This window comes from Microcebus murinus, chromosome 3, assembly GCF_040939455.1.
Source record: "Microcebus murinus isolate Inina chromosome 3, M.murinus_Inina_mat1.0, whole genome shotgun sequence".
NCBI classification, from domain to species: Eukaryota; Metazoa; Chordata; class Mammalia; order Primates; family Cheirogaleidae; genus Microcebus; species Microcebus murinus.
The window spans coordinates 6,927,181-6,944,689 of NC_134106.1; the positions used below are offsets into that span (position 1 = coordinate 6,927,181).

Sequence of the window (17,509 nt, forward strand, 5' to 3'; positions counted from 1 at the left end):
ATAATATACTTAGAACACTTCTAAAAAAAATCGTAAGACTTTGAATACTGCATTATTTTATCTGTTCAAAAAAAGACTATCATTCCAGAAAAAATGTTTTGTAAAACCAAAATTCATAAATTTTTTAGCTCTAATAGTCAATGTTTAACAGACTGAGAAACATATGGTATGGAAAACGTGTGTTCATGATTTATAATTCATGTTATAAATAAAGTTATAAATGTTATAAAGTTATAAATGTACTCCTAAATTTTCATATCCCCTATATTTGGAAAAAATGATAAGTTGGGTTACATGAGCCTAAAATATTTGCTACAACTACAGTGAACAATTTGGCAAAGAATGAAAAAATGTACATCACTTTGTGCACCACAAGACTAAAAGATTATAATAGGGGTTTCTCTTTGTATATGCATTTCAGACAAAATGATATTAAACCTCCTACAAAGAAAAAAAAGAACAAAGTCTTAGTGAGTTTGGGATAAAGAAAGAAGTCATCCTCAGCTCAGTGGTGTCTGGATGTCTCTCTTCCCTGCCTGCCTGAGAGGGCCCTCCCTGATCTCCTCTGCCAATGTGTGGCAAGCCCAATGGGGGACAGGCTCTATAGTTCCCGTGTTGGGTGGTCAAGGACAATTCTTGGGTGCCCTTGGAAGCCCACCATGACTGCACATCTAAACCACATCCTCTAATCCATCTTTTATCAGATGTAAAGAAATTGATGTCCTATGTTTACTCCTATGTTCTTCAATTGGTTCCAAGTTCTTAAAGCAAAAAGGAACTTTATTTACAAGTCCCCTAAAACTCGAACAAGATGCAGCTATCGGCCGGGCGCGGTGGCTCACGCCTGTAATCCTAGCTCTCTAGGAGGCCGAGGCGGGCAGATTGCTCAAGGTCAGGAGTTCAAAACCAGCCTGAGCAAGAGCGAGACCACGTCTATACTATAAATAGAAAGAAACTTAATTGGCCAACTGATATATATATAAAAAATTAGCCGGGCATGGTGGCACATGCCTGTAGTCCCAGCTACTCGGGAGGCTGAGACAGAAGGATCGCTCGAGCCCAGGAGTTTGAGGTTGCTGTGAGCTAGGCTGATGCCACGGCACTCACTCTAGCCTGGGCAACAAAGCGAGACTCTGTCTCAAAAAAAAAAAAAAAAAAAAAGATGCAGCTATCTTAAAACAAGTGAGGCACCTTTATTTGTTTCAATATAAAATTATCTCCACCATATTGTGAAATGGAAAAGCAAGGTGCAAAAGAATTTAGCATATCACCACTGTGTCAAATACAGACATACACATACACACACTGTACATGCATACAACATGTCTGGAAAGACACATTTAAACTAGTGATGTGAATGTCTTTGGGGGAAGGAACTGGTTTGACGATGGACAAAGATTGCAGAGACTTACTTTTCACTGGTTTTTGTATCATGTGTATATATTACCCATCCAATAATAACTTAAAAAAGAAAATGCAAACAGTAAAAGAGAACAAGAAAGGAAAAATAATTCTCTTAGTTTTACACAAGTATTATCTATCAAAGTTTAACATTTATAAGCATGGTGCCTGATTTCAAAGGTTAAAAAAAACACCTCTATATTCTATACAACATACAGAACCCGTAAGAATATAGTTTAGTACAAAAAGCCTGGAAAAAGATAGATAATAAAAAGATAGATAATAATTTATATAATTTACACATCAAAATGTCTATCTTCCCACAGCAATACCCAATGTCAGGCAGTATCTTTAATCATTCTTAGCAATTTGAAACAACTTTTACCACGAGACATAATTAAGATGACATCAAAACATCATTGTTGGACATACTCTATTATGGAGGTATTTAGGGGAAAAAAGACTTAATGGTTCTGTATATATAGATGCCTTGCAAAAGTACACAGTATTTTTCAGGAAACTTTCTGACTAAGGATTCAACAACATGTACTAGGATTCTAACTAAAGACTTAGAGCATACTTAGAGGGGAAAAAACATGACAGGGAATGAAAGGGTCATAAATTCAGAGAAGCAAGAGAGCATGGGGCACTAGAAGATTTTCCGCCTAAAATGAGCCTAAGGACAGAAAACTTAATACAGAATTAATATCAAAAACACTGCACAACTTATTAGAAAATAATTGGTATTTGAGAATATTTATCATTAATGTTGAAAACAAGGTTTTGGGGTTTTGAATACAAGTGACAAATATTTGCTTCATATACCTGAGTAATAAAAGCGATATCTATTGATAAATACCTGCTCTATCTGTATTCCATAGCCTTTAAAACCCGCATTGTCCCATGAAGTGTTCCGATAGATGTCATCAACTCTGTCAATTAGCTCTATCTGTGTGTATAAAAAAAAGACATTATATAGCTCTTTACTACTCTTTGCAATTTAATATAAAATCTACAGGAATAAAAACTATTTAGAAAAAATGCCATTGTAAAAGTTTCTTCTATTACAAAAACTAGCATTAAAATATTACTTTATCATTGACATCTCTAGCAAATTATTCCTGGAGCTTAGCCTCAAACTTAAAGTGTTGTTACCAGAATAAAACAATAGTACAGTTTACCCCAAATTTCAGATAATCAACAGCATATAGAACCAAAATAACAAGTAATAGGCTTGTTAAAAACTACCATCCCAGTAAACTATAAAAAAATGAAATTTAAAAGTCAATCAATTTACCTAAAATACAGAGGACCCTTAAACAACATGGGTTTGAACTGCATGAGTCCACTTACATGTGGATTTTCTCTGCCTCTGCTATCCCAAGACAGAAACACCAACCCCCTCCCCTTCATCAGCCTATTAAACATGAAGAATGAAGACTTTTAAAATGATCCACTTCCACTAATGAATAGTAAACACATTTTCTCTTCCTTATGATTTTCTTAACAACATTTGCTTCTCTCTAACTTACTTTATTCTGAGAATACAGTCTATAAAACATATAACATACAAAATAGGTGTTAACCAACTGGCTTGTTATTGGCCAGCTTCCAATCACCAGTAGACTATTAGTACTTAAACTCTGGAAAGAGTCAAAAGTTATATACAGATTTTTTACTACACAGAGGAGTCAACGCCCTCAAGCCTAGGGTTATTCAAGAGTCAACTGTATTCTCTTCTAAGAAGTATTCCACCTTCACTCTGTCTCTTGGCAAGTACCTCAAATGTCTTCCCAAGAAACAGGTAAAAGGCAGTGCAGACAACTGCTAACCTCATTCCTCTACCCACACCCCATAAAGTTCAGCACTGACAGTGGGTAAAAGGAGGGCCAGAAGGAACAAGCTCATTTCAGCAAACCCTATTACATTCTCTGATTTGGGAAGACTGGGGTAAGGGACAGCATAACCTCCAAGGACTACAAGAGAAAGAACAAAATGCTAATTACCTATCTCTTCCTCAAAGAGAATATTTTGCTATTCAAAAACTGGGTTCTAGCCCGGCGGCGCGGTGGCTCACGCCTGTAATCCTAGCACTCTGGGAGGCCGAGGCGGGCGGATTGCTCGAGGTCAGGAGTTTGAAACCAGCCTGAGCAAGAGCGAGACCCCGTCTCTACTATAAATAGAAAGAAATTAATTGGCCAACTAATATATATAGAAAAAATGAGCCGGGCATGGTGGCGCATGCCTGTAGTCCCAGTTACTCGGGAGGCTGAGGCAGCAGAATTGCTTGAGCCCAGGAGTTTGAGGTTGCTGTGAGCTAGGCTGACGCCACGGCACTCACTCTAGCCTGGGCAACAAAGGGAGACGCTGTCTCAAAAAAAAAAAAAAAAAAAAACTGGGTTCTTAAGGTTTGTCCCAGCAACTGTGAAGCAAGTTATAGGTCTAAGAAACCGCTCTTTGCTATAAGTAACTGTAAGAAATGCAATTTTTAAGACTAGACCTTTGATTATATTGACATTTGTAGTGTAACAAACAAGTAAAATAAGAGAAGCCCCTTAAAACAAAACCCAGATCAAAAGAGAAGCTTTTTCCAAGAAAGAATCCTTCTTACTTAGAAACAAGAATTACAATCATCCTCATAATAAATTCACTTGACAGGGAAGGGAACGGAAAGAAGGGTGAGGGAGGGTATGAATAAAATAGCATGGGAAAGGCAAGGCAACGAGAAAGACGTCTTTACTGCACTAGGCTCTTGGTTCATGAATAGATGCATTCTCTTTTATTCCCTCATTTTGGTCAGTGCCAACTTACCATGACAAATGAGATCATACTAGCAAAAAAGGTCAATGAAAAATGATTCCCTTGACTTTAAAAATAACAGTTAATCCTTAAAAATCCAGTATCGACACTACTTAACTCATTCCTTCATATCTCTGCCCTAGATTTAATTATGACCATGAAAGTCTCATATATTTCACACAATTAAAGTCCAATGATAAGCTCTTTAACATAAATAAAACTGACCTTCTTCTCTGAAGTATACATAAAAGCAAAAAAAGTACGTGCAGGTTTATACAAATACTTTTTTTTTACTCTAGAGCATACATCCACACATGTGACATCACAGGTTCACTGCCATTACAGCAATGATGAGTTTAAAGAGCTCACTTGTATAAAGGATGGACCACATTAAAATCTCTCCCCAAACCTAATATGCTAAAAATTCTAATGTGCAGAAAGTATCAGTTCAAAGGTAATATGGGTTTTCATAAATTTGAAGATACAATTTCCATATAATAATATGAAAATCTCAGAGAATAGCCTTCAATATTCTAGTAAAATAACAGCATCTGGAACAGATCTGCTTTCATTAAGTTTCAAATTACCACAGCCTCCTCTTAAATGGAATTTACCCACCCACATGAATTTTTTGTCCATTCACTTTATGGAATATCAAATACTTACTAAGTAATTTGTAGTTGTACTCTCTTCCCCTCTGCCCATGTATTTATAAAAGCGATGATCTGCTACCACCAATAATTTACATGTGTTCTTCATTGGATTTGGATCAGCTCTTCTCTTCACCCGATGAACAAGCTCTAATATGAATTTGTATGCACTATTAAATCAAAATTCATCAAAACAAGGAGTTTTTTATAGTAACGCTTTAAATCTAGTGTATTTTTGAAACAAACATTATTTGAGCTTAGTATCCTTAACAAAAAAACAATTTAGAGGAAGACAGAAAAGTAAAAAGTAATATGTGGTTTTAAAATTGCAGAGTTCAGCTGGGTGCGGTGGCTCACACCTATGATCCTAGCACTCTGAGAGGCTGAGGAAGGAGGATTGCTTGAGGCCAGAGTTCAAGACCAGCCTGAGCAAAATTTAAACCCGATCTCTACAAAAAATAGAAAAATTGGCTGGGTATGGTGGTACCTGCCTGTAGTCCCAGCTACTCAGGAAGCTGAGACACAAGAATCGCTTGAGCCCAGGAGTATGAGGTTGCAGTGTGCTAAGCTGACACCCCACTGTACTCTATTCCAGGCAACTGTCTCAAAAAAATAAAAATCGTAGAATTCAAAATGAAGGAAAAGTGCCTCCTTAATTTTTAAAATATGGAAACTTTAACGAGTGCTTAATAGATTAATATAATCACCTATATTTATCTGCGCTAGGAAGCCATCAATCATTTTCTTCTAGAAAAAGTTTATCAATTAACCAAAGTAACAGTACAAATGTCAAGATCACACATTAAAAATTAGTTTGTATTAATAGGACATCTCTCTAATCAAACTGTTTAAGATTCTTTATTATTAAAATGCTACTAATATTTTCTAAGGTCTTTAAAAATGAAAACATCTCCAAGATGGTAATATGTTTTGTAAATGACTATAAATATTGTAGGCTCTAGTTCTGTTTAATAAATACATGACCTTAAATAGAACTCTCCCAAGACTGATAACCTTCTTATACTTTATAGATCTTTCTTGCTACCAACTAATTTCTTATAAACTCGAAAAACTGTCTTTCAGCAGTATTATTTTGTCACTTCTAAATACCTGCAAGGATAGTTTCCCTCAGATCATTCAACTTTCCTTTCACCCAATCTTTTTTTAAGTCCAATCTTTAATTTTCCCATTAATTGCTAGTGTTTTTTACGCTACCGACAAAAGAATTACAATATCTGGAACAAAACTCTATTTTCAAGCCAAATACTAAAGTTACTTGATAATCATGTTACTTTTTATCAATTAACAGCCAGCCCTACTGAAGACATGTGGAAAATGCTTGTTTCTTATTTGAAATATGTTTTAAGTCTTACCTTCAGGGGGCTCTCTGTCTAATAGCCCTTTTGGAACCAACTCTTCATTATCCACTGTTAAATAACCACACACTTTTGGAGACTCCAAACGTGAAACATTCTTGATATCTTCAGACTTATAAACTAACATTCTTTTGTCTTTGGTATCATTAACAAATCTCCAAAGTGGCTAAAATAGAAAATACATATGACTAGGATGCAAAAGTAAGAATTCCTAAATACTAAATTCTTCATTCTTCACTACTTCTTAGATAACATTCATTTCTAAGTAAATTGACTAGCATTTTACTCAAAATAAATCATTTATATCATATGGAGTTTCTATGCTGGTAAATAAATACATAAACTATTCACTCTGATGATTTTATCTGCATATGAAAAAAACAATACATACTTTGCATAAGTTATGATATCTTTAAGAGGACCCAGAAGAGAAAAATGTATATCCTTTTCCATTCATTCATACAAAAACATCTAATGCCTACTGTAAACTAGCACTGTTATAGGTGATGGTAATATAGCAAAGACAGTTAGAAAAGGTTTCTAATTACATGGCATTTTCATCATGGTTTTCTTAACATTCAGGTGTTTGACAACTTTTTGCCATGCTAGGTTTTATGCACAAACATTTTTATGAAAGAAAACTCAAAACTTGTAACAATATACCTGAAACTTATTGGTTTCAGAGAAGTTTTTTAAAAACCTGCATTTATATTGTTACAAGGACAGTGTAAATCATAACTAACATACTCCATTGGTTACCCCAAGTCAAAAGGATGCTTCCGTTTTTTCAAAACAAAGTTGTTCTCTGTAAGAACACTGGTCTCATCAGAACCAGGCAGCTTGTGGGGAATGTACAAAAAAAGATATTTATATTTATCAGGGAAATGCAAATCAAAACCACAATGAGACACTACTTCATAACTCTCTAGGACAGTTATAATCAAAGACTCTCTCTTAACTGGTGAGGATATGGAGAAATCCAGAACCCTCAAAGATGTTGAGAATGGAAAGTGGTGCAGTCACTTTAGAAAACAGTCGGGCAGGTCTTCAAAGGTTAAAAATAGAGAAACCGCCGGGCGCGGTGGCTCACGCCTGTAATCTTAGCACTCTGGGAGGCCGAGGCGGGTGGATTGCTCGAGGTCAGGAGTTCAAAACCAGCCTGAGCAAGAGCGAGACCCCGTCTCTACCATAAATAGAAAGAAATTAATTGGCCAACTAATATATACAGAAAAAAATTAGCCGGGCATGGTGGCGCATGCCTGTAGTCCCAGCTACTCGGGAGGCTGAAGCAGGAGGATCCCTTGAGCCCAGGAGTTTGAGGTTGCTGTGAGCTAGGCTGACGCCATGGCACTCACTCTAGCCTGGGCAACAAAGCGAGACTCTGTCTCAAAAAAAAAAAAAAAAATAGAGAAACCATTTGACCCAGCAATTCTGTTCCTACTATATACCCAAGAGAAATGAAAACACATGCCCATATGAAAACTTATTCACAAATGTTCACAGAAGCATTGTTAGTAATAGCCAAAAAGTAGAAACAGATGACAAATGTCCATCAACTGAGAATGAATAAACAAAATGTGGTCTATCCATACAATGTAATATCATTCAGCAATAAAAATAAATGAAGTACTGATACATGATACAACATAGATAAACCTTGAAAACATTAATGTAAGTAAAAGCAGCAACACACAAAAGACCACATATTATATGATTCTATTTATATGAAATGACCAAAACAGGCAAATATAAAGGGACAGCAATGTTAGTGGTTGTGGGAGTTATGGGGGAAAGGTAGAAGAATGGCTAAAGAGTACAGGGTTTCTTTTTTGGATCATAAAAATGCTCTAAAATTGTGGTGGTCTTTGCATAACTCTATGAATATACTATTATAAAAACTACAAAACTGTATACATTAAATAGGTAGAGAGTACAGTGTATGAATTATATCTCCATAAAGCTGTTAAATACACACACACACACACACACACACCCCCACCCCTTCTTTTGTAATTTATATATGAGGTAGATTTAAGAAATAATGGTTATAGAATCTCAGGACTAGCAGAGACCTCAAAAGTTAACTAACTCAACTCCTGGGCTGTAGGAATCTTCCACATTTAGTAAAACTCATTTGGCCTATGAATAAAAGAGAAAACTTTTTTCTCTGGGGTCAAACATTTCTAAATTCACACTGATTGTTTCCTAGTATGGCCAGGCTAGCACAGAAAAAGACAGCAGGCTTTGGGATCAGAGAAACCTGAGTTTAAACCTCAACCTAACCTCACTATGTGCCTTGGACAAGTAACTTAACTTGAGCATGACTTCTCTCATTAGGTAAGGGAGTGATAATACCTAACTTGAAGATTATGTAAGATAATAATATAGTTATATATTAAGATTTCAAAAGAAAGGTAACTGTTAATAATAACAGCTAATCCTATTACCACCATTACTAATAAGCTGCTGGAAAAAACATCATCTGATGAATAACTAAATAAAAGACAGGAACCTTTCCTGGATTAGAAAACAAACAAAAAAACCTACAAAGGAGATTTTGAGGATGACTGGAGATTCTGACTACAGGCTGACTATTAGATAATATTGTAGAATTATTTACTTTTCTTCAGGTATGTTACTTTTATTATGGCTATGTAAAAGAATGTCTTTATTCTTAGGAAATACACATTAAAGTACTTAGGTATGAAGTGTCTTCATGTATGCAACTGATTTTCAAATGATTCAGGACAAAAGTGAGAGAGAGAAAAACAAATGTGACATATATTACATTAGCAGCTGATTAAGGGTTACAGGGTATTTTTTAAGTTTTCTGTAGATTTGAACATTTTCAAAATAAAAAGTTGGGAATAAAAAATTATCTCATGATTCAAGTTTAATGTAGTCTTATAGACATAAACAGTAAGGTAAAATAGGGATGATTCAAAATAGTTTATGATGATATGTTAAAAATAAGATACACACATTTTCCTGCCCACTTATGTCTAAGATTTTAATGCAGATGAATAATGATTTTTACATCAAGGTATATGCAAATAAGAATTAAAAAATAAACAATATGAAAATCACCATTGTAAGTAATAAACCACTTTTTCAACTAAAAATTACTGCTACTACTCAGGAGGCTGAGGTGGGAAGATCACTTGAGGTCAGGAGTTCAGGACCAGCCTGGGAAACATAGTAAGACCCCCATCTCTAAAAAAATTTTTTTTAATTAACACCCTTTTTTTTTTTTTGAGACAGAGTCTCGCTTTGTTGCCCAGGCTAGAGTGAGTGCCGTGGCGTCAGCCTAGCTCACAGCAACCTCAAACTGCTGGGCTCAAGCGATCCTGCTGCCTCAACCTCTCGAGTAGCTGGGACTACAGGCATGTGCCACCATGCCCGGCTAATTTTTTATATATATTTTTGTTGGTCAATTAATTTCTTTCTATTTTTTTATAGTAGAGACAGGGTCTCGCTCTTGCTCAGGTTGGTTTTGAACTCCTGACCTTGAGCAATCTGCCCGCCTCGGCCTCCAAGAGTGCTGGGATTACAGTGAGCCACCACGCCCGGCCAAAATTTTTTTAATTAGACAAGTGTGGCGGCATGTGCCTGTAGTCCCAGCTACATGGGAGGATCACTAGAGCCCAGGAGTTCAAGGTAGCAGTGAGCTACGATTGTGCCACTGCACCCTAACCTGAGCAAAAGAACGAGACCCTAATAAAAAAAATGATTATTAATCTCTTGCAAAAGTCCCTCAAGGAACCTGATGAGTTTACTTTTAAGTAACCAGCTAACAGTGACGTATTAATTATACTCATTTTTGTACTTAGTGAAATGAAGGTATGGATGAAACAGAATGCCTAATTCTCTAAAAGAAAATATTTGAAAAAAGGAGGACTCTGAGTCTTCAGATTTCTTTCTCACAATGATAGACAAAAGACTAGTGGTCATGTGTCTGGATGTTATTAAACTGTGTAACATTTATAGCACCCTGTCTTACAAGTATAGACAGCTTCTTAGAGATGTGAAAAGAAAGAAGCTACATAATTCTCACCTTTCCTGATCAGCACTCAAATACACCTGAAAATTTCATTTGACTAACCTCAATCACAGTTTTCCAAGAGGTGCTCTGTTTTGATGATATCATCAGAATATTCTCATTTCCCAAGAAACACAGAATCAACTTAATTTACAAATATGTGGCAGATGTTTGTTTTTTAGACTAGTATCTCACAGATGGATATGTATCTTACATACATGTGCCTACTTCAGTCTCGATTTATACTGACAGTACTTCAATGGAAGAGTGACTAGAGCTTGAGTTCCTATGTTTTCCCCTTAATTTCTCAGACTATCAAATATTAACCTTTTATTGATCTAGCATTTCCAGGGTGTCTAGCAGAGAAAATGACAAATAGAGACATAAGACTTCACCTTCATCTTTGAGAATGTTTACACTAATAGATTACCTTTAAAAAATTTTAAAATGAGTCAAGAGGAAAAGAAAGTTTTCTCTTCCTATTATCCAATCCATACATGACTCTCTCAATTATGGTACTTAGAAATACAGGATACACCTTAAGACAGCTTATCCTTTTTTCAAAAATCTACTTTCCAGGTTAAAAAAAAAGCTTTAAATACAAAGAGTAAAGAAATAATTATTTTTTACCTTTACCATCTTAAAACAACTGAGAAACTTTTTAAATATTGGAGAGATACACTACTGAGAAAAATTCACATGTAGATTTACCTCTATGTTATATTCTGCCCCATCTGTGTTGATTCTTATTGTAACATCATCATCTCCTATATGGGCTAGAACCCTAGAGTCAGGTTCACCTTAACAGAAAAAAAAAACTTTTTTAGTATTAAAAAATATTCTAATAAAGTAATAAACTATACATTGTCAATAAAAATCAACCAAAACTTTCATCAGAGTGGAATCTGCCTAGGGACTTTGACAGCTCTGCAACCAAGAAACAAAGGCCCCAGAAAGACACTAGATAATTCTTACCTTTCCTAAGAAGTAGCCTCAAGTCTACTCATTGGAAACCTATCCCTTTCCTAAAACAAACACAACTGTAGATTTTCTTCTGGAAGAACTTTACTTCTGGGTAAGGAAGAACTAAAAGAAGGCAGAAAGCATGACTTGGAATTTACAGGCTTTCAACTGTACTATTTTGAGGAATTCAATGCCACCTCTTTTATCTTATTGCAGAAAAAGGTCAAAAAGTAAACTGCAATTTCTTGCTTGATATATTTTCTCAGATAAATGCATAAAAGGATCATAAAGTAAATTATTTTATCTCCTAGCTTCCCTGTTTAAAATCTCATAAAGGAAGTCTACAATCCCTGCTGAAGACAAGAGAAGGTTAAATTATCACTTGAGAGGAAATTAATTTTAATCATCAAAACAGCCAGGCAGTATGACATGTTAAATAATAGCCACTTCTTCCTATTAGCATGTTTCTACTTCTAAACAGGCAAGGCACTTCTGACACCCCTTCCCCCAACCCCACCCAAAAAAGAACAAGCAATCAAGTTAAATTTGGAGACCTAACACCATAGACCCAAGAGCAAATAAACAAGCTCCTTACTAACCAACCACATGTCCACTGAAGAAGTCCTGCCATTTTACGGTGTACTGGCTTTCATCTTTACCATCCACCACCACAACTTTGAAATTTTGTGAGAAGCGTTCAGTACTTGATGTCAGGTATAATTTAAAATGCCTGAAGAAAGAATGCATTCATATTTACTATAAACACATAAAAGCCTCATTTCCATTTAAACTTTCTTTTAAAATCAAAAAGGTGACATTAATAAAACAGCATGCAAGTTATAACTATGGTTTTTTTTTTTTTTTTTTTTTTGAGACAGAGTCTCGCTTGTTGCCCAGGCTAGACTGAGTGCCGTGGCATCAGCCTAGCTCACAGCAACCTCAAACTCCTGGGCTCAAGCAATCCTGCTGCCTCAGCCTCCCGAGTAGCTGGGACTACAGGCATGTGCCACCATGCCCGGCTAATTTTATATATATATTAGTTGGCCAATTAATTTCTTTCTATTTATAGTAGAGACGGGTCTCGCTCTTGCTCAGGCTGGTTTTGAACTCCTGACCTCGAGCAATCCGCCCGCCTCAGCCTCCCAGAGTGCTAGGATTACAGGCGTGAGCCACCGCGCCCGGCTTATAACTATGGTTTTACTTAGAGTAATATATCTCCTATAAAGACAAATAGACTAATTTGTTTAGTTGTAAAAACTTGGTAGATCAAAATAAACTATTATTGGAGGAAAAAATTTAAAGAGTTTATGTATTCATCTTTTCTGGAAAACTCTGAATAAGGAAACAAATTGATCTGGGTAGTTTTTTGGTTTTTTTTTTTTTTTTTTGAGACAGAGTCTCGCTTTCTTGTCCAGGCTAGAGTGAGTGCCGTGGTGTCAGCCTAGCTCACAGCAACCTCAAACTCCTGGGCTCAAGCGATCCTCCTGCCTCAGCCTCCCGAGTAGCTGGGACTACAGGCAAGAGCCACCATGCCCGGCTGATTTTTATATTATATATATTAGTTGGCCAATTAATTTCTTTCTATTTTTATAGTAGAGATGGGGTCTTGCTCAGGCTGGTTTTGAACTCCTGACCTTGAGCAATCCGCCCGCCTCGGCCTCCCAGAGTGCTAGGATTACAGCACCCGCGCCCGGCTAGGTTTTTTTTTTGAGACAGAGTCTCACTTTATTGCCCAGGCTAGAGTGAGTGCCATGGCATCAGCCTAGCTCACAGCAACCTCAAACTCCTGGGCTCAAGTGATCCTCCTGCCTCAGCCTCCCGAGTAGCTGGGACTACAGGCATGCACCACCATGCCTGGCTAATTTTTTCTATATATATTAGTTGGCCAATTAATTTCTTTCTATTTATAGTAGAGACGGGGTCTCGCTCTTGCTCAGGCTGGTTTTGAACTCCTGACCTCGAGCAATCTGCCCACCTTGGCCTCCCAGACTACTAGAATTACAGGCGTGAGCCACCGCGCCCAGCCTACATCTGGGTAGTTTTAAGTCAGAGTCATGCTTATCTCAAACATTTATTATTAAAGACTAATATTACATACCATTTACTGAACATTTACAATTGGTATTAGGTACTCTGTATATATTATCTCCGCTTCACACAGTGAAAACTGAGGATTGGAGATTAATCAACCTACTCAAGGTTATACAACTAGTAAATAGTAAAAAAAAAAAAACTAGAAGATGAAGTTGATTTATTTCAAAACCCTGTACAATGCTGCCTCTAGCAATCAAGCTGGGTAGAATATAAGAATATTCTTATTGCTTTGCAAAATTAATAAATGCTTTCTACTTTTAAAAGCCCTCATGCTTTTTTTCCTCCTTAGAAGAACATATCTTGAAAAAAATAAATCCATAATTACGATTAGGAATATAAATACAAGGTATCCAAGATACACATTAAAATCTATACTCCAGTTCTTTAGTTGGCTCAATATTCTTTTTATTTTCTACAAGTTTCAGTCCTGAAATAAAAACTGGGAATGAGCAAGACTTTTTAAATTATTATTTACAGAACCCTTTCAATGTGTTCATGAACACCAAAGACAAAGAAAGGTATGTTATTCATCTCACAGGAACAAATTTTGTCAGCTGTGGTGCTGAAAATATGAAGTGTTACTTCCCCATGGGTTTGCATAAGTCTTTAAACTGCCAGGAAGAAATCTAGACTGGGACTGTCTCCATGGCAACAAATATTTTTAACTTTTTGAACACAACAAGGTAATTTTAGTTTGCTTGTGGTTTTTTAATAATCAGAAGGAAAGAGACACAATAGAATGTTGTTTCATGAAACCTTGGAACATTTTCTCCTGCTATCCTAAAATGTATCTTCCCACACATTCTCAGTTATGATTTTTCTTCAGTTTTTCTGAGTACTTTGAAAAGCATCCCTATTATAAATGCCTTATTATTTAGTTTTAAAGCTATGAGTTGCAGTATTACTTTTACTTAATGGTCTTTCCAGAAAAATGACCGGAATTGTATTTTTCATTTTCTACATTAAGAATCTGCTCTTTTAGTAAAGATAAAAACAGTGATGGGAAAATTCATGTTTTTTGATTTCCCATTCTTAGTCTTTGAGCTATAAAACCTCCAACAGGATATGACACTCAAAATTTCTTTTATTTCATCCTCCCAAAATTATGTGAAGTCATTTACTTACAGCATTCTTGAACATCTTCATGTATCTTTCTGACTTTACAGTAACTACAGATTAGGGTTAACCAGCAGTCTGAATTAATATTTTCCTAACCATTTTTTTTTTTTTTTGAGACAGAGTCTTGCTTTGTTGCCCAGGCTAGAGTGAGTGAAAGTTAAAGGCTAATAAAACCTATTATTGGCAATGGTAACAAGAAACAGGTAAATTCATATACTGCTGCTTGAAGAATAAACTGGTCTAATATCTTTAGGAGGAAACAGCAATATCAATAAACATTAATAGTAAACATAGCCTTGACCCAATAATTCTCCTTCTAGAAATGTATCCTATAAAAACACCTAGATAAGGTATATATTTACTAAAATATTCACTGGAACATTGTTTGTTATAGGAAAAAAAATCACTTTGATCAACCAATATCCATCTGTAGAGTACTAGTAAGTTATTACAATTCTATGCAATAGAAATATTTACGCAGCTGTTTTAAATGAGGGAAAGCTGTGTTATCTATATCACTAAGATATATGCATAGATCTAAATGCAAAAGATATACATCAAAATTTTTGGGCCGGGCGTGGTGGCTCACGCCTATAATCCTAGCTCTCTGGGAGGCTGAGGCGGGCGGATTGCTCGAGGTCAGGAGTTCGAAACCAGCCTGAACAAGAGCGAGACCCCGTCTCTACTATAAACAGAAAGAAATTAATTGGCCAACTAATATATATATATATAAAAATTAGCCAGGCATGGTGGCGCATGCCTGTAGTCCCAGCTACTTGGGAGGCTGAGGCAGAAGGATTGCTTGAGCCAGGAGATTGAGGTTGCTGTGAGCCAGGCTGACGCCATAGCACTCACTCTAGCCTAGGCAACAAAGCGAGACTCTGTCTCAAAAAAAAAAAAAAAAAAAAAAAAATTTTTTGAAAGTTTTGAAACCTTTCTGGGTCTGAAAAGTGGAACTGAGTTAGAAAGAAGTAAAAACTTTATATTCTCTGTAGTTTGTCTTTTAAACTAGGTGCACATATTCTTTTAAAATGTGGTAGAGAAGGTCTATCCTATGAATAAAGAATAATTTAGCCCATTTATATTCTCATAGTGTTGAGTGTTTTGGTTTTTTTTTTTTTTTTTTTATATTGGACAAAGTTTCCTAAAAAGAATTTAGAAAGAGGCCTGCAATTATGGAACAGATTTCAATCTGTAAAATACCACAAGCAATATTAAAATTACTGCCCAAATATAACACAGTTTATGCTATAAAGTAAGTGGAACTCCACGCAGAACACTAAATTCTAGACCCAGCTCACCACCAAGCTGTGGGGTCCTAAACAAAATCTTTATCTCTTCACATGTAAAATAAAGATAATATTTAGTGTATGGTATTAATAGACAGTTCTAAAGTAGCACCAAAAATGTAAAGTATTATAAGCATTCAATTAATTTTAATTATCTGTTAGAATTTCATAAACATTACCATTGTTAATACCTCTGGAACACCCATTTCGCTTTTTAAAAATACCCATCAGTATGGATTTTAGAATAGGCATTATACTACATAAGAATCATATATGACAGACTAATTATATCAGTTACAAATCTTTAGAATATAATTTCCTAAGATTTCAGCAGATATTCTTATTTTTTTGCTTTTGCCAAACCCCATCCTCCACTCCCCCAACATTATTCTATGAATAATTCAAATTACCTTTTCAAAGCTGAAAAAGTTAGTAGTGTTTCTAAATGTGTTGAGGCCTGTAGATCCCTTTTTCTTACGGAGTGCTGCTGGATATTAGATAAGGAGAGGATATCATAGTCTGAGAGCAAAGAATCAAGCTTCTCTGAAATAAAAGTAAAAAAGTTATTAGTACCTAAACCTAATAATCAATTGCAATATCACTAAAACTGAGAGTGCCAGACAATAAACCCTTCCTGACTTAACACATTAGGAAGTGCCCACAACAAACCAAAAATCCCTTTTCATCAAGAGAAGGCTGCCTCCTCCAAAATCAGGAGGATTTTTTTTCTTTTTTTTTAATTTAATTTCTGTTCTTTTTTTTAAATTTTCTTTTCCATCTATGATTGTAAATTAATGGAAGAAAAGAAGAGGATTTTTAGAAGAAAATTTGTGTGACATGAGTCTCTAAAAACTGTCTATGGCTCACACCTTGGGAGGCTGAAAGGGAAGAATAGCTTGAATCCAGAAGTTGGAGGCTACAGTGAACTATGGTGGTGCCACTGGTTTTCTCTGACCTGATGCTTTCCTTTTCTCTCAATAAGTATCACTGCAGAAGCTATGGTATTCAGAATCATTCCAATGGGCTTAGAATGTCCTCAAAATATAGTGGCAGGAGCTTAAAATACAAGTTTATTGCTACTGATCTTAAATATACTCAAAAAACCTGTTCTAAAAGAAAGAATCTCAATTCATATGTGGGAGCTAAAAAAATGGATCTCATGGAGGTAGAGAGCAGAATGGTAGTTACCAGAGGCTGCGAAGAAAAGAAGGGGAGATGAATAGAAATTGGTTAAGGGGCACAAAAATAGTTAGATAAAAGGAATAATCGTTCTATCATTTAATAGTACAGTGGGGAAATTATAGTTAACAATAATTGGCTGGGTACAGTGGCTCACATCTGTAATCCTAGCACTCTTCGGAGGCCAAGGTGGGAGTTTGAGGTCAGGAGTTTGAGACCAGCATGAGAAAGAGTGAGATCTCATCTCTACTAAAAATAGAAAAAATTAGTTGCCCATGGTGGTGAACACCTGTAGTCCCAGCTACTCAGGAGACTGAGGCATGATCACTTGAGCTCAGGAGTTGGAGGCTGCAGTGAGCTATGATGACAACACTGCACTCTAGCAGAGGTGACAGAACGAAACTGTCTCAAAAAAAAAAAAAAAAACCCAATATTTATTGTATATTCCAAAACAGCAAGAATAGAAGATTTTTAAAGTTTCCAAAACAAAGAGAAATGTTTGAGGTGATGGCTATCCCAGTTACCCTTTGATGGTTACACATTATACAGGTATCAAATATGACATGTACCCCAAAAATATGTACAACTAATACATATCAA

The 17,509-nt window shown here is 35.8% G+C and overlaps 1 protein-coding gene across 3 annotated transcripts in view; it reads right to left on the reverse strand.

Moving 5' to 3' along the window:
- ADAM17 (ADAM metallopeptidase domain 17) overlaps window positions 1-17,509 on the reverse strand; it is a 55,686-nt gene that overhangs the window by 26,638 nt on the left and 11,539 nt on the right. The window contains exons 2-7 of one of the 3 annotated variants that reach the window (XM_012785691.3): window positions 16,141-16,273; window positions 11,828-11,958; window positions 10,977-11,065; window positions 6,224-6,392; window positions 4,867-5,000; window positions 2,261-2,350 (exon numbers count right to left, since the gene is read on the reverse strand). In XM_012785691.3, the coding sequence (XP_012641145.2) occupies window positions 2,261-2,350; window positions 4,867-5,000; window positions 6,224-6,392; window positions 10,977-11,065; window positions 11,828-11,958; window positions 16,141-16,273 (746 nt within the window). The other 2 variants (XM_076000535.1, XM_076000536.1) reach the window with 2 other exon arrangements.